Source organism: Ochlerotatus camptorhynchus, unplaced genomic scaffold, assembly GCF_037179485.1.
Source record: "Ochlerotatus camptorhynchus isolate MF236.1 unplaced genomic scaffold, CSIRO-AGI_Acam_v1.1 ptg000017l, whole genome shotgun sequence".
Taxonomy (NCBI): Eukaryota; Metazoa; Arthropoda; class Insecta; order Diptera; family Culicidae; genus Ochlerotatus; species Ochlerotatus camptorhynchus.
In genome coordinates, this window is record NW_027040509.1 from 32,725 (window position 1) to 58,089 (window position 25,365).

At 43.4% G+C, this 25,365-nt stretch overlaps 2 protein-coding genes across 2 annotated transcripts in view; one reads left to right on the forward strand and one right to left on the reverse strand.

Annotated features, from left to right (window-relative positions):
• The first annotated feature begins 590 nt into the window (after positions 1-590).
• Positions 591-16,953, forward strand: LOC135702382 (fibrillin-1-like). The gene is made up of 8 exons (XM_065223420.1): positions 591-773; positions 839-959; positions 1,037-1,197; positions 1,263-1,537; positions 13,705-14,307; positions 14,375-14,500; positions 14,565-16,767; positions 16,830-16,953. Exons 1-7 carry the CDS (start codon positions 682-684, stop codon positions 16,730-16,732), a joined length of 3,546 nt encoding a protein of 1,181 aa, XP_065079492.1. The 5' UTR covers positions 591-681; the 3' UTR covers positions 16,733-16,767; positions 16,830-16,953.
• LOC135702337 (uncharacterized) overlaps positions 16,845-25,365 on the reverse strand; it is a 39,627-nt gene continuing 31,106 nt past the window's right edge. Inside the window, exons 7-9 of the mRNA XM_065223365.1 lie at positions 19,820-20,005; positions 17,453-19,762; positions 16,845-17,392 (exon numbers count right to left, since the gene is read on the reverse strand). Of these exons, the coding sequence (XP_065079437.1) occupies positions 17,092-17,392; positions 17,453-19,762; positions 19,820-20,005 (2,797 nt within the window). The 3' untranslated portion in view covers positions 16,845-17,091. The remainder of the gene's footprint in view (positions 17,393-17,452; positions 19,763-19,819; positions 20,006-25,365) is intronic.

The following is a 25,365-nucleotide window of genomic DNA, read 5'->3' on the forward strand; positions in this document are numbered from 1 at the left end:
GTTGTACATAGACCGAGACAAAACTCCTAGAGAAAATTAAAAGTTACCCTTCTTATCAACCTTCCTGAACCAAATTAATCACCAGGACAGAACGAAGGTCATCGTTCTCCATCATTCCGTCATGTCTAATTCTGAACCGCAACTTCCGAATCCGGTGCAATTTTTTCATCACTCCATCATTAAGAGTTCCTTGCCATTCTCGAAACTAGAACCCCCTCCAGTCGACAGAACGTAAAAGCAATCATTCACCGAAATCCTATTCAACCCAATCACTCTTTTCCCCGCGGAGGTCGACCGTAATCTCGAAACCAATAAAACATACGATTACCCAAAAGTCACAACATTGTTCTGTTTCATCTCGTTTCACTTGATAAGTAGGTATTAGTTCTCCTGAACTTCCATGTTGTTTCGGGACGCATTTCACAATTAGTCGTTTACTGGGCTGATATGATAAGATTCGATTATTTTTTTTTGGGTTGTGGAATTCCGGCATCACAATCATCCCGTTCCCGTTCGCTTTCACTCTATAGGAAAAGATCAGCCAGTTGCCGATCGACGCTCCGGCCGGAATAACGTGCTCACTACTTAGCTCTCACGCTGTTGCATTCTGAATTCTGGAAGATTTCCTAGAACCGTTTCAATTTTCTCAAGTGGTTGATCGAGTTATGTAACGCTTTAGCGATGTGGAGTGTTCAACGGATTTCAGTGCATTTCCTTTTGCTGGTAGCCGGTAGCTGTTTGGCTGTGGGAAAATTCTGCAACGAAGTTGAAAAGTAGTGCCACGCAAAATGTGCCCCATTTACAGAAGTGTTGCTAAAATTTTGAAAATTGATTTCAGAGTACCGAAGTTAGTGCAAACTGTGAACAAAGGAGTGGAATATGGAGTGTGCAACTACTACTGCATGTTCTCGGAGCATAGTTTCACGGTACCGGTGCCCATTGAGAAGATGTCGTGTGCTGTGAGTTGCCCGGTTTTGTGAATGATTAAACATAAAATGGATGACTAAAAGTAGTGACTTTTCCTTTCAAATTATAGTTGGAATACGAAACCCACCAGAAGCAGGTCTGCTGCGAAGGATATCACCGTTACGGGAGTGAATGCTTACCTACCTGCAAGCACAAGTGTATCTTCGGCGAATGCACTGCACCGGAAGCGTGCAGCTGCTATGGTGGCTATCGGAAAGTGAATGAATTTCTGTAAGTGAAGGTTTCATCCACATCCATGAAGAATGATTGAAATGTGATTTTACGTTTCTCCGCAGTTGTGAGCCGATCTGTGAATCGCCATGTGATAATGGTCGTTGCGTAGCGCCAAATTCCTGCGTCTGTGATGAAGGTTTCGAGAAGGATGAGCACGGGGAGTGTGCGAGGAAATGTGAAAAGGAATGTCAATTTGGGCGGTGTGAGGAAAATCAGTGTCGGTGTTATGAGGGATACGCGTTGGATCCGGAAAACGATGGCCGCTGTGTGCCGCAGTGCGAACCGGAATGCCAGAATGGGAACTGCGTTCAGACGAACGTTTGCCAGTGTGCAGCAGGTTGGTGTGATGTATTTATTTGAACTTTATACAGGGCCCATGAGATCAAGCCATATTTGAGTTCAGTTTAATCATAAGCGCAAAAAGTGCAGGAACTTAGCGATGAGTAAATTTGCCCAGCGGCGCACGGTGGTGTAGTCGTAAACGTAATTTCCTCTCAACCCTAAGGGCCTGGGTTCAATCCTAGTCGGCGCCATCGGGATTTTCTGAGGCATAAAATCTCTGATCACGCCTTCCTTCGGAAGGGTAGTAAAGCCGCTGGATGGGTCGATAGGTAGGGTCCAGTTGTAAGAAACACCTCCCTCGCGACGATAGCATTGGTACTCAGTACGGAAAAAAAAAGAAATTAATTTGCTTCATGTTTTCCTGTGGAAAAACTAAAAAAATCTGCTGGAAAATGAGGGAAATTGACGAAAACTTTACTCAGCTTAGGAGTAGTACCAATAGACTGAGAGAATCCAATCTTTACTTTTCTCATATTTACTCATCACTGAGTTCCTGCACTTATAAATAAACTGAATTCAAATTTGGGTTGATCTCATTGGCCGGGTAGTGCGGATATAACAATCTTAAGCCGGTATGTTGTTTCGGCAGTTTTGAATCAAATTGTTTCAGTTATCAATGTGTCTAGGAGTTGAAACACAAAGTATTTAGCCTAATTACTTGAAGCGTAATTTCATTCTCTAATCTATGTATAGAATATGTCATGGAATGCATTTTTTTCATTTTGTTTATTTGATAAGGCTTAATCACGAGAGCCGTGATTTCTTCTTTGTGGCTTTACAAAACTTCTTAAATCTAGGACTAGTAAGAGTAAGACCGGATAATTACGGTTTGTTCGAGCTTAGCGGCCGGGGCTACATTTTTGTTTGTGGATAGGATTGGGAGAGGAGTCTGGAAGTAGAGTGTTTCTAGCGTGTTGACGGTAGTATCACCGACAAACCGACATGAATGACCATAGCAAAAACAATAAAATTTCTAACCAAAGCACACTACTAGCATCTGGCTCCATGTTCGCCAGAAATATTTAGCTAAACCATGAACCCGCATGCAAAAGTTATGAATTGGTTCGTGTCTGATCTATTCTGGACAAATTATTTTTATCTAGATCAAAAACTCCTATGGTTTTGACAGCTCGGATCACTGGCCATTTAAATCGGCCGTTTACGATTTTCGGGCATAAGTTAGAATTAAGTGTCATGTCGGTTTGTCGGTGGTAGTATCAACAATCAATACGAAACTAACGATTTTAAATTGGCTCATTACATGACTAGCCTATTGGCCCAAGCAAACGATTAACGTACCCCATTCTTGTCGAAATTCTACTACTACACAATGTTTGTTTTGATTCACTATGAAAGTTTTATAGATAAAATGAGGGATTAGTGGATTTTCGTATGTTTCGAGGGGTGAATCGATAAGCTTGGGACCGAAGAGAGTACCAGTGCTGAGCCAAAAAGTTGAGTACGTTATTTCGGGACCTTAGTCTTAGAGATACCTCTATGGTAGTATCTTGATTTTTTAACCAAACCCGGGTTTTTGAATATCTGATATCTTGAAAAATATGTATGTTTGAATTATCGAAATAATTTCATTGGAACTTTCGCAAATTTGTTGTGCCATTTTCTATAGGAATTCCCGAGGGGGCGACACATCTAAATATGAATTCTAAATTCTTAACAAATCTCACACTAGCGAATCAATCTTAGGAAAATCTTCTTTCATTTCTCACATCTACTTGCATCGCGCATCATCTTTTTGCAGAAAATCTTCAGAATCATCATCAATCTTCTTTCTATATACTCAGCATGCGCACAGCTAACCACAGCAAAACAAAATTTTTCGTGCATCGTAGATAGAGTCGCCCCCCTTGGGAATTCCTCGGAATGATTCTAGAATTTGCAGAAATGTTCTACAAACGTTCCCAAGAGAATCGTGTTTTTTTCAAACTGCTCAAAAAATTCATCACTTGATCGAGCAATTGATTTAAGATTTTTCAGACTTTAAGTCCGAGTGAAAGGAAACGTCATTTTAAACTGCCCGAACGATGTGATATATTCACAAGCTTGAAAATATTCCGTAAGGTCACTAGTTTCCCAATGCTTATTTTAAGTAGCCATCATCTGGTTTGAAGATTCAAATTTGGCACAATTTGTTACATAAATTTCAAACGGGAGCTTCGCATCGTAGCATTTAAAAAGACTATCGCTCTTACCGTTAAACATCAACTAAGCTTTATTCAAATTAATCATTATTAAATTGGTTCTACCTGATTTATTGCCTAAGGCTGCATATTAGACTGATGTCAAATTTGAAATTGTCGCTCCACAGTGCTTAAACGGCTCCGAAAATTGGAACTCATTTAGTTAAAAACTGACTGTTTACAAACCATTTGAAGTTAATATCGGAATTACTATGGGAACAACAACGTTTGGATTCTTATCATTCTAACAATTCACCATATTCATACATACAATTTGGATAGCTGTTCTTCTATATTTTTCTATTTTTCTCCGCGACAACTTTGCTGATGATCTTAAATGAACGGAATAAAAGTTATCAATGGTTTTAAGACGCTGATATCTTATGATCATGCTCAATCAACTGCTCAATAGTTGGTGTCTCTGGCGCTTGGAATAGAGCACAAAAATCATGGCTACTATGTGACACTGCACTTGATCATGTCATAAGATTACCAATCTGTTAAATAATTAGGTAATACATTTTTCATATGTCGTTTGACTAAAACACAATCTTGAGCAAAGTTGTAGCAGAGATAATTTTCTAGAATAAAAGCTATCGAACATTCTCTCAGAGCAATTTAAAAAAAGTGTAGAAGCCAATGATCAAAAAGTTTGGATTTCCCATAGTAATTCTCATACAAACTTCAAATGGTTTGTGCACATTCAGTTTCCAACCAATCGAGTTCAAATTTTAGGTGGCTAATCAGGACCCGGCTTGGAATCATTAAAGCACTGTGGAGCGAAGATTTAAAATTTTGCATCAGTCTACTGCATATCCTGTTGCTGTTTACTAGGAGTTTTGTGTTAGTTCCCGTAGCTGCTTACGCTGGCGGTTTACAGTGGACTATGTATGTGCTGACCGGGTGTGATATCGATGCTCGGGTGATTGGCCAGATTCTGACCGTGTAGACTGGTGCAATTGGTGACTGTGCTATAGCTTGTATTATGACTGATGTGGTGGGTGATATAATCGGGCCGTTGGTAACTTTATACATATAGAGAATTGTTATAGGGTAAACGTCGGATCACTAAACCAATTCGCTGGATGTATTCTGGTTTCCTTAGACTTCCAGCTTCAATCTAAAAATGTTTTTATGGCTGACCAAACGCAATTTTACAGTTTTTTTTCTTGAAATAAAACACACGCACTACAAAATACTGCTGATTTCGAGTTATCGATAATAGAACAGCAGATTAACAACCAGATCAAATGTAAAGGTTGCCACAAAAAAAGAGGCTGCCGACAATAGTGTGACATGTGCATACCACATGTCATTGCTACTTTTCTTTTCTAGTGGGAATATGCTGCGAAGCTTAATTACACCCGGCATCGAACCTTCAGTTCAATGCCTGGTCAAACCCTGTCAGCATTCATTGCGACAAACAGAAGTGTCGTATAACAATTTATTGAACCATACTGTTACCAAAAGTACAGTCATGGATTTTCTGATACTTTTCCATTCCCTCTTTCGCATGGCCGCCGATCACTAACTGGTGTTCGAGTAAATAGTAATTTATATATTCGGTGCTTCAAGTGTCTCCAACTAGGACTCTGTAAGAAAAATGAAAAAGCAAATGAATTAATTACGATCCAACGATCAAACACGACGTTTCGTTTGAAACCGATATATCACGGTCATGGGTTCTGTGAACTAAGGACTTAACAATAGTCACACTCACCTGAGAAGCTTGAAGCGTTGTAAAAGTGCTTTTACCGTTGTGGACAATTCTATCGATTTAAATGGATTAACCACCAGGTAGCAGCTATTTGAAAAAGCCCATATAGGCATGGACGCTGCTTAGATTGCTGAGAATACGTAAATTCCCTCAAAGAAAGTTTAGAGATGAACTAGCCTAAGGCTAAAAATCTCTTTAATAAAGAAAAAAAAAAAAAAAAACCTCAAAGAAAGTAGTTATATAACGACATAAACTTTTAATGTCGCTATAGAGAGAGTATAACCAAAGAAGAATACTAAGATGACTAGTAACAGTCGGAAGAAATAACTTTCTATTTTAGTGTCCTTTTTCACGGTCCCTTTCATTCATTTGCATGGTGTTTTGTGGTTATACTGCCCCTCGGAAGAGTTGACAGTTAGCGCTTTTTTTATATAAAAAATCTCACCAAAAATCAGTGATGTCCCGTTTTTTTAATTATTCGATTAACAACTAATCGATTAGTTTTTGTACGATGAGCTGTCATTTTTCCATCAATGAGAGTTCAGAACATATTTGAAACGGTGTTGGTGATGATCATCTGGAGAAGCCAATGCTTACTTGGCGTGAAATAATCGATTACAAATTTGTTAATTAGGGTTAACTACCCCATTTCCGGCCTATTAAGCACAACCCGCACTTAGTCTTTCGTAATCTAGCGCAGTTTAGCACCAAACGGAATGTTATTATTACTGATGGCAAGCAAATTAATTAACCTTTCTGTACGTACCGTAAGATTCGATAAAAAGAAACCAATTGTTGTCAAAAATCTAACACTGCTTCTTGACGCCAAACTCGGCCTACGGATTCTAAACTTGGCCTATTGGCGCATTGAAACGCCAATGAATTCACTTCGGCCTATCGGATGAAGATAAAACATGATTCGGTCGGAGTGCTTCTTTTGTTTTTGGGAATAATGGGTGCAAACCTCCATATCACGCGTTCTCATTGACTTCGTTCAGAAGCTAATTAACTAAAGTATCGTACCAAACGCATAATTGACTTGTTAACTTTGAAATCATGGATTTATTCTGCTCGATAGGCCCAAAATTGGCGATTAGTTCTCTACCCTACTGAAGAGGTTTTCGGATGGGCAAACAAAGGAAAAACGATTGATAGAGAGAAAATAAAAAACAACGTGTATTCACTTGGTTTGATTTGGTTGTAATAAAAACGGAAATGCAACTGTCAAAACGGCCGCAGCCGAAAATACCCCAGTGGTGTGGAAAAACAGTGGGGGCACATGGAGTGCAGTGATTGCCATCTCAACACCCCTGCTCAAGCACAACACGTCTCCAATCCTAGCTTGGACCGAAGAACCTTGAAGACAGCTGCCGGTAGACCCTTAGTTATAAGGTCCGCCTGTTGCTCTGTCGATCGCACGAACTTGATTTCGATCTTACCTTGTTGTACCAACTCACGCAGGAAGTGGAACTTGGTATCGACGTGTTCCAGCCGCTTGTAGTCCTTAGAATCCTCGGCGATCTTGATCGTGGACTGGTTGTCCTCATAGATTGGGACAGCTCCGTTCAACGGCTTCCCCAAATCTGCCAGCAACCGCATCATCCACATGGTGTGACACGCAGCTGTGCATAACGCCGCTAGCTCCGCCTCCGTCGATGACAATCATACGGTCTGCTGTTTCCTCGTAAGCCAACTGACGGTACTCCCATACAGCTTCATCACGCAGCCGGAAACCGAACGGCGATCATTCGGATCGTTCGCCCAGTCCGCGTCACAGAAGACCTGCAACAACGGTACATTTTCTTCTACCTTAAACACTAGACCAACGTCCGTCGTTCCCTTGATGTAGCGGAGAATCCGTTTCAGGTGGATCCAGTGTTCTTCATTCGGGCACGACTGGAACTGGCTGAAAAAGTTCACAACCGCCGCCAGATCCGGTCTCGTTGTGATCGACGCGTACGTCAAACACCCCACCAGTTCGCGGTAGGGCTTCGACGTTCTCTGCTTCTCGTCTCCCTTCTTCAGTCTCAGCCGGTTGTCCATCGGCGTCGAAACGGGTTTGCAATCCGCCATGCCAAAGCGTCGCAACATCCCTTCGAAGTAGTCCCGCTGACTGATCTTCAGAACTCCTGCCTTCCGGTCACGATCGACTTGCATACCAAGGAATTGTTTGATCTCACCTTCGTCGGTCATCTTAAACTCCTCCGCCAAATTGCGTTTCACCGACTCCAGCATCTGCAACGACGAGCTGGCCAGCAAAATATCGTCAACGTAGATCACAAGGATCATCTTCTCCTTCCCAGTTCCACGCGTGTAGAGGCACATATCGTTGGCGCTCCGAACAAATTCCAGCTTGCTGATAAAACTATGGAACCTGTCGTTCCACGCTCGGGACGCTTGTTTTAACCCGTATATAGAGCGGTTTAGTCGACAGACCAGTTCACTCCCTTGCTGGAACTCTTCCGGCTGGGTCATATAAATCTCCTCTGTTAACTTGCCGTTCAAAAACGCGGTCTTGACATCGATGGTGTGAACGAACATCCGGTTCTCGTTGGCCAACACAAGTACAGCCCGCAGCGTGTCGAGCTTCACTACTGGAGAATACGTATCTGTATAATCGAAGCCTTGCTTCTGTGTAAAGCCTCTCGCAACGAGCCTCGCCTTGAACCGATCCGCCTTCCCGTCGCCGCCACGCTTTACCTTGAAGACCCATTTACAGGTGATCGCCTTCCGCCCAGGTGGCAGCTTGACCAGCGTCCAAGTTTTATTCCGCTTCATGGAACTCATCTCCTCGTTCATCGCAGTCTTCCACTTTGGCCAGTCATCACGCTGCTTCAACTCGGCGATCGAATTCGGAATGTCCTCAATGAAGTTCATGGCGTTCAAAGCAAAACTGGCGTATTCCACGTCGAAATCCTTATGCCATGCGGGTGCCGACTGTACTCGTTGAGGCCGTCCGTCTCCAGTTTGACCAGGGGCTTCATCACCCAAGTTGTCATCATCAGCTTCTTCACCATCAGCGGAGTTGTATTCATCGTCTGAAACCTCTTCTTCCTCAGGACCAACGTCGCAGTCGTCGTCGGTCTCCTCGACGCTCGCCGGTGCCTCTTCAATCAACTGCTTGTCGGCATTGATCTGCTTCCGCTGCGGACGCCCTGTTTCGACGAAGTCTACATCGTGCACTGTCACGATTGTCTTCTTTACAGGATCCCAAACACGATACCCATTGTGCGCATAGCCGACGAGGAGTCCTTTCCACGCCTTGGGATCGAGCTTCCGCCGTAGTTCCTTCGGCACGTGAACGAACACATCACAGCCGAAAACCCGAATGTTCGACACATCAGGCTTTCTCGATTCCCACAGCTCGAACGGAGTTTGCTTCTTCTCGAGCGCTGCAGTCGGACTCCTATTGACTAGGTAGGCCGCGGTCAACACAGCTTGCCCCCAGAACCTCTTGTCCACCGCCGAATCGTCCATCATGGCCCGCACCGTTTCAACGAGCGTCCGATTCATTCGCTCGCTCAGCCCGTTCTGCTCCGGCGTGTATGGCACCGTCCACTCGATTTTGATGCCTTTGCGTTTGCAAAACATTTGGAATCGCTTGCCTCGATATTCGCCGCCGTTATCGCACTTCAGCCGCGTGATCAGTCGCTCAAACTTCACCGTGACGAATGCCTCGTACTCCTCGAAACACTCCGCTACCTCGTCTTTCGACTTTATCAGATACACCACCGTGAAGTGGCTCCAGTCATCGATGAACGTCACGAAGTATTTCATTCCGTCAAGTCCAACCGGCGTCACCGGCCCACAAACGTCCGTATGCACAAGCTCGAGCACTCGCGACGATCTTCGTTCTTCACGCGACGAGAAAGGCTTCCGCGTTTGTTTACCCACTACGCACGGTTCACAAACAATGGTATCACTGGTCGCACCAGTTGCATTCAACTTCAGTCCCGATACCATTTTGTTCTGCACCAAACACTTCAAGCTTCTTTCATTTAAATGTCCATACCGACGGTGCCACAGTTCGAAACCTTTCTGCACTCGACCACACGTCAACAACGAGGCATCATCCGCACTGTGCCATTCGGAGTAAAGATCTAGTCCATACAATTTATTCTTCAACGAACCGCACGCGACGATTTCCGAACCACTGTAAATGTTTACTTTTCCAGTCTCAAAAACGACGCGCATTTCAGCCTGCTCGACGCGAAACACCGAAAACAAATTGCAACGCAGCTGCGGAACGTACAGAGCGTTTTTAATTGTACAGTCTACTGGCTTACCTTGAACCACCGCTCGAATCGTTTCGCCATCCTTAGCCACCGCAATCTCGATGGGCTTCTTCAAACGATGCAACTCACAGAATAATCCTTTGTCACGCACAAGATGATCCGTAGCTCCCGAGTCGATGAACCACTGCGTTCGGTTCTCCTCGGAAAGGTTCACTCTGTTGACACTTACGAAACAAACACTCTTCCGTTCGCCAGACTCCGCCATATTCGCCTTCGAGTTCTGCTTCTGCTTCCGAGTGGACTTGTTCTTCTTCTCTGGATACTCGGCCAGCTTGTGGCCTTCCTTTTTGCAGCTAAAACATTTCAGCTTCCTTGCCGGCTTCGATCCGTAGAACGCTGCATCCGATTCGGAATGGGAAGACATATCCATGCCTTTCCGCTTCGTCTCTTCGTCAAGCAGGCGACATTTGAAGAATTCGAGAGACAAGTTCTCCTCGGGCATGGTCTCCAATGCCGTCACAACACCGGCGTACGACGATCCCAGCGTGAGGAGCAGGTGACACACAACGTCCAAGTCATCCAAAGCAGCACCAGTGGCACGGTACTCTCGGACCAACTTGTCAAACAAGAGGAAGTGATCCTGCAGTTTACCTCCTTCGAACCGCATCGTCAGCATTTGTCGCTTCAAGTGCATCCGGCTGGCGATGCTGCGACACTCGAACACCCGGTGGAGTGCATCCCAGATGTCTTTCGGTAATTGCTTGTCGTGGATATACTCTAGCTGCGAGTCGTGTATCCTCGAAACGAGCAGCGATTTGCAGCGGCGATCTTTCTTAATTCGCTTTTCCAGGGCCTTTTTCCTTTCTTCCTTCCTCTGCGGCGTGTCGCCCTGCTGCTCCTGCAGCTCGTCCAAATCCGCGACATCAGTCCGCACACACTCCAAAAGCTCGTGCTCTTCTAGGAGTATCGTCATGTGGAATTTCCATGCCGCGAAATTAGAGCCATCGAACAGCGGCAACAGCAACACCGATTTTTCCTCCGTCATAACGCCCGACGAAACCGATAATTACTTTCGGACAACAAACACGCGAAATGTAACCTGGGCCCATAACCTGAAGAGGTTTTCGGATGGGCAAACAAAGGAAAAACTCACGGATTGATAGAGAGAAAATAAAAACAACGTTTATTCACTTGGTTTGATTTGGTTGTAATAAAAACGGAAATGCAACTGTCAAAACACACCTTGTCGATATCTTAGAACACGGAATTTATTTTCAGAAACATCGTACAGAACAAACTATGCAAAAAATAGCCCAATCAATCGAATGATGCGTCTATATAATTTGCATTGCGGAACTATTGACATCACTATGTCCAAGCAGCAAATACAAACTAAGCTAAAACAGAATAGAATTAATGCATAGTATGTAAGTAAACATTGTAATAATCATTGTATGTAGTCTACACTGGCTTGACGAAATGGAAATAAATAAAACGGCCGCAGCCGGCAGTGGTTGCCATCTCAACATGTCTGTCCTGTCTGTCTGTCTGTCTGTCTGTCTGTCCTGTCTGTCTGTCCTGTCTGTCTGTCCTGTCTGTCTGTCCTGTCTGTCTGTCCTGTCTGTCTGTCCTGTCTGTCTGTCCTGTCTGTCTGTCCTGTCTGTCTGTCCTGTCTGTCTGTCCTGTCTGTCTGTCCTGTCTGTCTGTCCTGTCTGTCTGTCCTGTCTGTCTGTCCTGTCTGTCTGTCCTGTCTGTCTGTCCTGTCTGTCTGTCCTGTCTGTCTGTCCTGTCTGTCTGTCCTGTCTGTCTGTCCTGTCTGTCTGTCCTGTCTGTCTGTCCTGTCTGTCTGTCCTGTCTGTCTGTCCTGTCTGTCTGTCCTGTCTGTCTGTCCTGTCTGTCTGTCCTGTCTGTCTGTCCTGTCTGTCTGTCCTGTCTGTCTGTCCTGTCTGTCTGTCCTGTCTGTCTGTCCTGTCTGTCTGTCCTGTCTGTCTGTCCTGTCTGTCTGTCCTGTCTGTCTGTCCTGTCTGTCTGTCCTGTCTGTCTGTCCTGTCTGTCTGTCCTGTCTGTCTGTCCTGTCTGTCTGTCCTGTCTGTCTGTCCTGTCTGTCTGTCCTGTCTGTCTGTCCTGTCTGTCTGTCCTGTCTGTCTGTCCTGTCTGTCTGTCCTGTCTGTCTGTCCTGTCTGTCTGTCCTGTCTGTCTGTCCTGTCTGTCTGTCCTGTCTGTCTGTCCTGTCTGTCTGTCCTGTCTGTCTGTCCTGTCTGTCTGTCTGTCCTGTCTGTCTGTCCTGTCTGTGTGTCATGTTCTATAAAGAAAAATATGATTTACTCTAATGGTTAATACATTATGCAAGTCTTAAGATTAAGGGCGGGGCATATTTACAAATCTGTGACAAGCAACGCATAAGATATATGAAGTACGTGATAAAGAGGGTGTGTAAATAAAAAAAGGTCATATTTTTTTTTTGTATTTTGCAAAACTTTTATGCAAAATTTTCCTGAAGTTTGATGACTTTTTCTTCTAAATTGATTGATGAGCGAGCTAGTGGAGTAATTGTATACCTTGTTTCGTTGTTTTTCCTTTTAATTCTAATTCTATTGTATCACTTTCACTATTTACTTTCACTATCCCTTAAAAAAACTATAACAGATATGTATTTCGTTTACTACTTGCAAACTTTTTCAGGGTCTAGTGACTTGACTTGATAGTAGTAAACGAAATGCGTATCTGTTATAGATTTTTTAAAGTCAAAGTAAAAAGTAAAAATAAATTAGTGAATGTGAAAGTGATACAATAGTAGTAGAAACAAAAGGAAAAACAACTTAATAAGAAACTTTTCTTTATGAAGAGCTTTGAGTGGGTTGGTTTATTTCCTTTAAATTCCGTTATAATTGCTTATCTATTGACAGATACGCGTATTTCGTCTACTACTTGCAGACTTCATCAGTGCCAAGTACTCAACATCTTGATGAAGTCTGCAAGTAGTAGACGAAATACGCGTATCTGTCAAAAGATAAGCAATTTTAACGGAATTTAAAGGAAATAAACCAACCACTCAAAGCTCTTCATAAAGGGATTCCGTTAAGAGGTTCGACAAATTTAAAGGATTGAAACTTTTCTTATTTTTGTAGAACTTTCCTGTAATTTGCAGAGTTTAATTGAAAATGCTTTAATTTTGCTAAAATCCGCTTAATTCTCGCAATGCACCCATCTGCGAATACACTTGTGAACATCGATACACCCGAGTGTATTGTATGAAATGTACCTGTATACAAAATTGCACGAAAGTTCAAGCTGAACATTCGCTTTGATTTTCGTACACAAGCACAACATGGTGTATAGTTTCGTGAAGACTAGAAGCAATGTATTTGCATGATTTTCATAAATTACTTCTCATGGATACAATATCCAGCATCTAATAGCTATGGCAAAAACGACGAGAAACGGTTTTGATAGCCTTGTTATTAACAAAAGGTAAAGTCGACGAAGATAATCGATCACTGTTACTTAGGCCTTATGCATGTTCGGTTTGATTTCTATATTATCGGCATTATCGATCAAACGGTTTTCGATCAGAATTTCGTCATGATTGTCAGAATTTATTTTCGATCTGGAAATTTGCCCCTAGTTACGCCAAACCGACGATCAAATCGACAGCGATCAAATGGCTACAGCTAAACGAAACAGTTTTATGAAATTTGTCCAATGCAGTGCTGAACAAGGTTGTATTGGATCTCATAAGCAACAGCAAAACGCACCGAGAAAAGTTAATCCAAGTGAGTTATTAACAAAATGAAAATTGACGAAGAAAATCAATCATTGCAAATAGGCCCTTATGAACGCTCACTGTTGAAATGCATTGTTTACAATAGCTGATACAACCCTGCGAAAAAAATAATTGAGATATGAACGAGTTATTCGGGATCAAAACTCCTAGATGCCTAAGAATTTCCACCGAGAACCTGGACCAATTTCTCAAAATTTGTAACTTCATTCTTCCGTTTCTTCTTTCCAGGATACACCCTATCCCCGGTGTTCCCGTTTCTGTGCGAACCCGTCTGCACCAGAAGCTGCCAAAACTGCATTGCCCCGGAGACGTGTCAGTGCGAAGAAGGCTACCAACTGAATGATCAAAAGGAATGTGAACCGATCTGCGAGAGCGTAGATTGCACCAATGGATTTTGCGCGCAACCGGAAGTCTGCCAGTGTAACGATGGCTATCGATATGAGGAAGGTGAATGCGTTCCGGTGTGCAGTGCAGATTGCGTCAACGGGGAGTGCGTTGCACCGGGAGTCTGCGTATGCGATGAGCTGTATCGACAGGGAAAGAATGTAACATGTGAACCGTACTGTCCGGACGGGTGTTTCAACGGTGATTGCGTGGGTCCCGGGTTTTGTCGTTGCAGGGAAGGTTTTGAGGCTGGCGAGGAGAGCGGACTGTGCGAGCCTCGGTGCAGTAGACCCTGCGAGAATGGTGTTTGTGCGGGACCGGAGAGGTGTGTTTGTAACGAAGGCTATCAGTTGGATCGGAAGGACGTGGGCAAGTGTGTACCGAAGTGCGATAAACCGTGCGTTCACGGGAGGTGCGTTGCACCCGATGTTTGCGAGTGTAGTAAAGGTGAGCGATTTCAGACAGGAGGATTTGTGAGGGCTTTGGTTTAATGGAAGGATTCCTTCATTGTTAGGATACGTGAAATTGGAGAACAGCCGCAACGTATGTGAAGCCAAATGCACCAACGGATGCTCAAATGGGAAATGCGTCGGTCCAGAACGCTGCGAATGTCTTCCGGGCTACTTTGCGACTACGAGTGGTAAGTATTTTTTTTAGAGAATAGTTCTGGCGTAAGATTTTAAGTTCATGAATCTGTATTGTAGCGATCAGCTCCAAGAAGTCGATCTGTACACCGTACTGCAAGAACAGATGCGTCAACGCGTACTGTATCAAGCCGAACGTCTGCCAGTGCATTGCGGGTTATCGATTCGGGGAGAATAGCACTAGCGTGTGCGAGCCAATCTGCGATGAGGAGCTGGTGGATTGTACCAATGGGCGTTGCACTCAGCCGAATGTCTGCGAATGCGATGAGGGTTTCATGCTGGCGATTCGGAATGGCAGAATGGTTTGTGATCCGAAACCATGCGAACGAGTTTGCGTGAACGGGTTCTGCGTTGGTGATGATCACTGCGTTTGTCTGGAAGGGTATAGGAAATCGGTCAAGTATGATTACATCTGTGAGCCGATATGTGACGCTAGATGTGTTAACGGGGTGTGCATCGCTCCGGGCATGTGTGTTTGCAAGGACGGGTTCTACGCTGGCGCAGAGGGGACGTGCGAGCCGCTTTGTAGTGTTGCAGAGGTGGATTGTACGAACGGAGTTTGCATGGGAGCTAATCAGTGTCAGTGTCATGAGGGATTCCAATCGAGGAGGAATTCGGTTGGGGTAATGGAGTGTGTTCCGGTGTGTTCGACGAGTTGCGTAAACGGTCGGTGTGCAGCTCCGGGACGCTGTGAATGTGACGAAGGATTCCAGCTGGATGAGACGTTGGCAGTTTGCGAACCGATTTGTAATCCACCCTGCGTCAATGGTGAGTGTGTGGAACCAGATCTTTGCATGTGCTACGAAGGGTTCGTGCCAGATAATGAGGACGTGTTTGAGGCGAACCATTTATGTGTTCCATATTGTGATCCGAGCGTGGTGGATTGTAGTGAGGGGTACTGTGGTGCCAATAATCTTTGCCGTTGTCATGAAGGATACTATTCGAGCTTTACCGCGAATGGAGTTAGCACGTGTTTACCCGTTCCAGAGGCAATTGTTCTGCAGTGTGATGTACCCAGTACGACTACGATTACTCCGGAACAGGAATGCTATTGTGAATCTGCAGAACCTTGTCCAGTAGTAACTTGCCCACCTGTAGTAGAGACAACGACAGCACCTAGCTGTGATTTTACCTGCCCAGATCCTCCAGTGTGTCCTGAACTACAATGTCCGACAATTCCTCCGACTACAACAGAAACCTACCAGCCATGTGAATGCCCTGTTCAAGCACCTTGTCCAGATTTCGAGTGTCCTCCACCGGTCGTTGAAGAGTGCTCTTTGCCGGAGCAGGACTCGAAATCGGACGAAATCATACAGTACAGTTGCGACGACAGTTACGTAGACTGCAGTCATGGAACGTGTCTGGGGAGCAACATCTGCGAGTGCAATCCGGGCTATCGAAAGGCCATTGACGAACAGGAATTGATCGTGTGCGAACCAGTATGCAAGCAAGCTTGTATGAATGGAGTCTGCGTGGCTCCGGACGTTTGCGAATGCTTCGTTGGCTATGCGGATGATGGCCATGGATTGTGCCAGCCGCTCTGTGAGGAGCCTTGTGTGAATGGGGAATGTGTTGCACCAGATGTTTGCCGTTGTTTAGTCGGGTACGAAGAGGAATGGGATGGGATGTGTCGAAAAAAGTGCGAACCGGAGTGCCACAATGGGATTTGCGTAGATGGAGAATGCGTTTGTGATGAGGGGTATGAGCTTAACTCGGAAAATGTCTGTGTAGAGATGGACCTGATAGACTTTGTTGAAGAAGATGTCAGGAAGATTGAGAGTAATTACGCTGGAAGGATTCAGAGCAGGTTGGGCATGGATTGCGATGATGGGTATGAGATGTTGGATGGCTACAGCGATTGTGTTCCGGTTTGTGAGGGTTGTGAACATGGAGACTGCGTAGCTCCGGGTGAGTGTGATTGCCACGAAGGATTCATTCGGTCGTACATCGACGGGGTGGGGTCCTGTGAGCTCGAGGTGGAGGAAATTAGTGAACCTCTGTTAGAGGAAACTACAAAAGCAGAGCTAGCGGAATGGCAGGCGGCAGAACAGGTTGAGATCATCCATAAGGGTGAAGCATTTAACTTCCTGTCCATTTTCAATCGTAGTCATTTTTTGATGGCAGCAGTGGCATCAGCAGTAGCCCTAGCTTTAATGCTAGTCTCATACTGGGTCTGTAGCTATCTGAATAGGGTGAATTCAATTCCTAACGAAACGATGATCGATTAACAGTTTCACCAATAAGACCAATCATTCTACCAAAGGTAAGTTTCAAAACTAAATATCAATCCAAGATATTATCATTCAAAGAGTGAATTTCTTTCAGTATTCATCAGTGCCATTATCCTTATAAATCGTCGTTATATTTATTCAATGGTTTCGTATCCGCTTAGGGGAAATAAATAAAAGTTAAAAGGCGTTCGTTACCTAAAACTAGTTCGGCTTTGAAATTCTTCTCTATTTACAATGATTTACGATGACATCCTTCAAGCGGGTTTCTTTTGAATATACTCATTTACTCACATACATACAAGTTCCATCCTCTGCAGGTTGAAAGCAAAGAAGACTTGGGAACACTACAATACATCTCACACGTTAAACTTATCCTCTTCGTCCTTTCCCTCCACGTCCGGCGTTTGGGGCATAAAGTAGACGCAATTTTCTTTCGTCTCTGTGGGGAAAAGAACGACCAGGTTATAATCATTGTAATCGGTGGTACGCGATGCCCGGCCCGACGACCGGCGTACGTTACCGAGCTTGCCGACGTGGTAATCCTTGCGCTTATTGCGAAGGACGATCATGGTGACGAAGGCAGCGGTGATGAGCACGGCGACGACAATCAACGGCACCAGGTACTTTATGTAGGCTACGTTGTAGATCAAGCTGTTGCTGTTAATGTGAAGGATTGTTAGTAACTCGTTCGAAGTTCAAACCGCTTTGAGCTCTTACCTATGGCTATCAACCTTATAGATGATCTCCGGAATCAACTGACACTGGATGTCGCCTTCCTCGTTTTGCTGGTATCCAGCGAAGCACTCGCAAACTCCCGGAACCACGCAGTGTCCATGGAGGCAGCCTTCTTCGCCACAGTCCGGTTCACACATGTTGACATCCTCCGTTCGCTTGTACCCTGGGAAGCAGTCACACCTTCCCGGAGCACCGCAGAAACTGTTGATGCAGTCTTGCGTACAGGTTGCCTTACACCCATGTTCCGAAGTAAGTTCATATCCTGCGTCACATGTGCACTCTCCCGGAGCTGTACACTGTCCATTGGGACATCCCTCAGTGCACCACGGTTCGCATGTCATCTTCGTTTTATCGACGTTGAAGTACCCTTCCACGCACTTGCAAACTCCATCCACGCACATACCATTGGTACACTTGGCCTTACATGCCTTTTGTCTTTCTTTAACAATAGCCTCCATTTTGGATGACTCACTTTCACATCGGTGCAAGCTTCCCTCCTCGAACCCATACCCAATGTTACACCTGCACTCGTTCGGACCAACACACTGTCCATTCAAACACTCCGGCTCACAGACCGGATCGCACTTGCTTGGATCAATTAGATTACCATAACCCTCGAAGCATCGGCATCGATTGCCTCCGGCACAGACTCCGTTGAGACAAGGCTTCTCACAATACGGCTGACAGTTGAACTCGTCATTCACCGAAGGTCGAAAACCCAAATTGCAGAAGCACTTGCCTTCTTCACAGTTCCCATTGTGGCAGTTCTCCTCACAATAATTCTGTTTCAACTGCATCCGGAACCGCTTCACATCCTCCTCACGCAGGCAAATGTGAGCACTTCCATTGTAAAATTCGTAGCCTTGAGCGCACTCGCATCGATTTGGCAGAACACACGTGCCGTTCCTACAAGCCGGTTCACACAACGCTACGCATCGATGGTTCTCTCCTTCCGGATTGATATAACCCATCGTGCACTGACAGTACCCCTGCTCACATTCTCCATTGCTACACCACTTGGCACACTTCTTCTCTTTCAGCTGCCGTTCCTTCTCTGCCCGAATTTCCTCCACCGATTGACACTTGGTCCGGCTCCCATCTACGAAGTCGTACCCATCATCGCATTGGCAAACGTTCGGCTCTACGCACCTTCCATTCACACAACCACTTTCGTAGTCGTAGTCTTCTTCGCAGGTAGGTTCACACAGCGAAGCGTTCCCCAGCGATAGTCTGTAGTTCTCGTAGCACAGACACTCACCTCCAACGCAATCCCCGTTGATGCAGCCATCCGGGCATGTCTTCTCGCAAAGTCCGATCGCATTCATAATGTAGCCTCGGTTGCAGTTGCATCTGGCATTCTTGTCGCAGTGCCCGTGTATGCATCTCGACCGACACAGTTCCATTGGATGCACGCAGACATCGTCATCCTTGATGTACCCCAGAATGCACTCACACGTATTCGGCGCAACGCATTCTCCATTTTCGCAGTCATCTTCGCAAACCGGCAAGCACTCGAACAATGAGTTGATGTCCGTGTAGTTGTATCCCGGCAAACAAGTGCATGAATTTGGCCCTGTACACTTCGCATTCTTGCATTCCTCCTCGCATATCGGAACGCAATCCCCGTCGATAAGATCGTAGCCTCGATCGCAGACGCACTCCTCCGGACGAACGCAGTGCCCTAGCGAACACTTCTCACACAGTGGAATGCACTCATCCGCTATCTTCCCGTAACCTTTGTGACAGATACATTTTCCCGGAGCGATACAGTTGCCATTCTGGCATCCGTTGGAGCATACCGGCTGACACAGATGATACGCCGTAGAGTTCTCGTTCGAGTAATCATCGTAGCATTCGCACTCATTCGGAGCAGTGCAATCTCCATTCACACACTGTTCCTCGCAAATCGGAACGCACGTTCCATTCGTCTCCTCATAACCCAGCTCGCACGGTTCCGGAGTTGTCGTACTCACTCTCTCAGCGATGCAATTCCCCGAATCGTTCTTCGAAAATCCTTCGTCACAGCTGCAATCGTTCGGACCCACGCATCTCCCGTTGGGACACTCATCCTCACAAATCGGTTCGCACCTTCGCTTACCGTTCACGGTTTGCATTTGATAGCCTTCCGGACAGAGACAAACGTTCGGTTCCAGGCAGTACCCTTCTCCACCGCAGTTGTTACATTCCGGCAAGCAGCTACCGTTCTCCGCGTGGTAGAACCCGGAATAACACTGACAGTAGCCCGGTTTGATGCAGAATCCATTGTCACATCCCTCGCAGTGTGGGATGCATCTGAAACGAAAATTCCATTATGTTCAATTTTTGGACGATCTAAAAGCAGCACATTACCGGAAGTTTGACAACCGTTCGAAGCCATCGTCGCAGGTGCAAAAGTTCGGTTCCGTACATTTGGAGTTTTCGCATGGCGTCGAACATACCGGGTTACATTTGTTCTTGTTGCGGACGTAGCCTTTGCAGCATTTGCTGCGGGCTACCATAACGTTTTTGTTGTTTCGTCTCACGTATTCTATCTTGCTGGAATGGGACGGATGGGTCAGGGTTATGAAGCACTGAACGTAGGTACAAGATTGATTTATGATTTTTGAAAAGTTCAATTTTAATTCGTTCGTTCGTTTTGAAGATATGTATTAGTTTTGAAATCATTTGAAAATCTGTGAAGAAGTGTTTCTGATCTTCATCATAATAGTTAATAAGCCTTTGATTTTTCAAAAAATATTTAGTGAACTTTATTGAAATCGTTTTGAAAACGCATGGAAATCAAATAATAGAACTAAGAACTTCTCAGAATTCTACAAAGTTTCTTTAATTAAACTAATAAAGGTCCCTGAACTTCTTCCCATTCAACTTATACCTGAGTCTCTATGAAGTTCCCTAAAGTGGAAAGTTGCTGCGTATTGCTGGAATGTTGCGTCCACTTCTACGAAGTTTGCTGAGCTTATACGATTTGATTATACCTGTCACAAACTACAACTAAATTTTTACCAAGATTGCTGAACTTAAATGTTTCCTATATCTCACTGTTTCCGGCAATTTGACCAACAACACCACTCTATACGAATCAAATGTAATGCTCCAAGCTACAAAATGGAACCAATGTTTCCAATTTGAAAATAGTGGAGAGAGTACATTTAATGATTATATTCTACGAGTCCACCCCATTAGGCATAAATGCGGTAGGCATACGGACGATAGACTTAATGGACGTTAAGCATTATATAAGATAGGCATAATGGACGTTAAACATAAAAGCTCATGCTGTTAAGTATATTTTTCATATACGTTCTGCAACTTCAAACTTGGATCTGGAGATTCAGCTTGCATTGTCTTTATCAGAGCCTTCTTGAACATCTAGCTTCTGATATATGCTGGTTCGATAGATGTCGATAGGGATATCTGAGGGGCCATTTACCCGATTAATATATTAACAGAAAACAAATGAAGAATTATGAAATCCATTGTTAGCATAGTGGTGTTGTTCACATACTATGTAGACAATCGATGGAATGATTTTTTTTTAACAGTTGTTGAAACTTTAAACAATCATCTTGCATCTATTTAGATTTATTTTATATGGTTTTCTCAGTCTAGGGTAATCCAAACAGTTAGTTTTGCATTTCTCCCTAACGGGATTACTCTAGAAATCTCCATACGTACCAGTCGAAAAATCTATTAAAACTATCTATTAAGTTCATGGGTAGCCTCAATCTACAAATATTCGCAAGTCTTCCAGTTTTGATAACTTTTTAAGTCCAAGCTTTTGAAGCTGTTCAAAACCCGTGAATATTTTTAACGTAAAACTACGTCATTGTGGACTTTACTGGGGTGCAAATTAAAAGAAGTGTGGCAAAATCGAGGGAGGCGACTCTATCTAAGATGCAGGAAATTTTTTGCTTTACTGTTGTGAGATGCACTCGCGCCTAATAGATAGAAACACGATTGATTATGATTTTGAAGATTTCCTGCAAAAAGGTCGAGAGCGCTGCGAGTCGATGGGTTTAGATGCGAGAGATGGAAAAAGATTTTTCGTAGGTTGATTCGCTAGTGTGAGATTTTTCGACCATTTAAAATCGAGATTTAGATGTGTCGCACCCCTCGGGAAAAATAGTGTTAGGTTTTGAACGCTTGTAACTTTACCATTTATAAATGAAATTAAAATCCAAATACACCAATCGATCGGAAATAACTCCACGAATATGCTAAAATAAAAACTTTTCTATTTTCCAAAAAATAAACTTAGGAGAATGTACAAATGATAATTTTATCTCTGTTTCCATGAAATAAACGTTTTCCCCAAACCCAGTCGTCATAATCGAGTACCACTTGGTTGCACATCGTTCTGCTTGAACCTGAAAAGTTATACATACAATATTTCCGCTACGGACGGCGTGGGAAGCACTCTGCCGTCGTTCAGAAACTTTTTCCTCGCAGCGGACGGTGTGATCACCTTGACAACCAGCAATGGGGCGGAAGGAGATACACCTCTTCAACGAGCTGCTTTTACATTAAACTATATCCTCCGATCCAACTGGCGGTATTTCATATTTATCTCGCTCTCATATTTATCTCTCTTTTTGTGGAGAGTCAACCGGATGATATCGGGCTGGTGTGGGATGAGCTTTAAGTTAAGTCGTACCGAAGCTCATTTTGGCGATGCTCATTTTTTTGGATCGAAGTAGGTCGCGCTGGAAAGTTGACACGTTTTTAATTTTGCTGCTGATTTTCATTTGGTGATTTTAACCATTTTAATCATGTTAACAAACTTCCGATTGTTCAATTGTTCAAAATCTCATGGACGGGATCGAAATAGATCAGACCATGGCGGATGATAAGTGAAAAAGGAAGATCCAGGAGCGGTGTTTGTTGGGAGCTGTCTTAGCTGATGGGCAACGAAGATCCCAAGATGATCACGATGGTGTGAATCCAGCAAGCTTATAGTGATACCGATAGATGCTGGACTGTTGCATTTGATGCATCTCTTTCCGAGGGCTGGCAACGAGTTGTGGTTTTCCAAAATCAAGATCCAAGAGACTTTTCTGAACTTTATTCGGAAGCTTCAAGGATTATTCGGGTGAGATCCTTCCTTTTTATTTATTTAGCTCGTAACATTATGTTCCATATAAATTTCACTAATACAGTACTAAGAAAACAAATTGAGGAACTCGGCTAGCTTAGCGGCTGCTGGGTTTGCTTACTGTGCATAAGATCGTGGGTTTATTATCAAATTCCTAAAAAAAAAAACAATCATATGCTTTTGGTTGTATCGCCTGGTTGAGGCGTATCCTGACCTAATATTGTAGTACTTATGAGGGTGTCACTAATTCGGTGGCCTCTCGTTGAGTAAGTACTACATCAACATTTCCTCTCCTATCCCTAGCTACGGTAAATATAGGCACACAAAAGAAAAAGTTCGCGAGTCATTGTGAGTTTTAGCGAACTTCTCCTGTAGATTGATTAGATACCCGTTTTTTTTTAGTTTATACACATTTTCTTGTCAGGAAGCGAGTAATGGCGCTATAACCCTAAGCCATATAGGGCTAAGACAAGAGCTAGTGCTCATGCCCCAACCACTCGAGGAAAATGGAGCAGTGTCTGTTTTTATCATTTACCATCACATGCAAGGAGTATCGCTTCAACCCACTGTCGATGAATTGCGTTTGTTTTGAAAATCTTCGTAGTTACGAAACGAGCGAAATGAACAAATGAGTTTATTATACATCAACGAATACGCGTTTGTTGATATTCACCAGTGCTCGATTATCAAACCCAAAATTGTCAAAATCAGAAGTTATCCTCAAAAGCAAAATAATCAACGACATGTTGGGCAAAATGATTATTTTGAATACTGTCGACCACACTGCCTAATTCATTGATATTATCATCAGTTCAGCTTGAGGCAATAATTTGCCGTCTACTTATGTCTAAAAACCACGTTCTTCAGCGCTATAATTGTTTAAAATGAGAATAATCATTTTGCATTTGATCCTCAATATCATCCCGACCAAGATGAAGACGAATATCAATATTTACAACAACAGAGGCGATAATGAGAATCCAGCCACGAATGAAGAAAAACAAATGTTATTTTTGATACTCAGAGGTTGCCTAGATCAAGGGAATTTGTTTATATCAAAATTCAAATTCATGCAGGTAGTTGGTCTATCTGTTAAGATTTTCTTCATTTTCAGCTAAATTGAGTGTAGAAGAAAGGATTTTTATCAGCACTGAAATGGAGCATCATTTATCCTTTTTAGATTAGATGCTCCCAACGACCAATCATTTATAACAACGGAACGTACGGTACGAGATGTCCAGGTTTCATCCATTTATTGGATTCTGAAGCATCGTGTTTAAATCTTTGATTTAATCAGGCCCGATGTTTCTGAATCATCTTGCCCCTTAAATGATGTACAGTAGGCCTGGCCGTTTTGATATATTTTGCGCATCTCTGATGTATAAAATATACCAAATAGACAAGAAAAAGGATGGAGGTATATCTATGATTTTCCAGGATGCTTTCATGAACTGGCTGTGTTGGTGTTAGATTAGATTAGATTAGATGTCCTACCGAAGCTCATTTTTGCATCGGACAACGGTCCTTCTCAGGACTACACTTTTTACAGAAAGAGTTAAATTTCTGGGATAAATCGGTGGTATTGATCGATTTTCAGTGAGACTACAAATGCGTTTAAAATTTTATAGATTTTTAATTGAGCACAGGTTGAATTTAACCAAAGAAAGGAACAGCAACTTCAGGCAAATGCTGATCCAGAAAGTGTTTACTCTGACGATTGAAAAATCAACACCGATTTTTTCTTCCTCTAATAATTTTATTCTTAGCGTGTTCGTTTATGTCAGTTCAATTTGGTATAAAATGGTATAATTTCTGATTACGTTTTGACATGACCGTTAGCTTAACAGTTCATCCTGCTTAATACGAACTGTTGCTTTAAAGCGCAAAAAACTAGTTTTTTTGTGTTTATGCACAAATGTTTAGATGTTTAGATATGTCCACTAGATTAAAGGTTTAAGAGGTTCTATCTGCATTTATCTATTAATTTCAGGATTCATTCGATATTCTAATTGAGTAATAATTAAACCAAAATAATTTAATCTTCTTATTTTTCTTCTTTGGCTATTATGCCCCAACTAGAAACTTTACGCTTGCTCTCAACAGAGGGGATTAAAGGTAAGTGATTTTAATTGATTCTCTTCGCCGACGTTGTTTTTCGTTAATAACTCTGCGGCAAACATATTCCTTGATGCGGTTGCTATCCTGCATGACAGTTGAAAACCTCTTTATCAAACAATGTAGCAGAAATAGTGTAAAATCAGTTGGTAAGGCCATGATTATCAAAAGAGAAAGTCGATGAAGAGAATCGATCAAAATCACTTTTACCCCTTTGCCTCTAACCCCCTCAACTTAGTATTCTTTAAGCACTTCCACTGCTGTTAATGGATAGCTTTCATAGCCTGCACCATTTTTGCTTTCGTATATTGTGTTGCAAGCACAATCATACCCTATTCCCAAGGAAGTCGAGAAGTTTTCCAACCATCTCCAGCATGGTATTAATTTTATCCACAAATCCAAGATACCATCAGCTTTTTGGAACATAAGGGAAATGGCTTTAATGTTGGCCTATGGATCTAAGATTGAGCCCATCGCTAAAAATCTGCTAGTTATCCATTTTATCTAGATGAACGTGCAGCGCATTTTGTCCGACGTTATGTTTTACATACAAATCTAGAGTAAAATCAATTGACCCGTGACGGAATTTCCGGTTATCTTTACCGTACACGTTACTATTTATACAAATGAATTGTATCGGTAGAAAATATTTCATTTTTTTATAAAACCGCTCTAAAGCAGTCAAGCT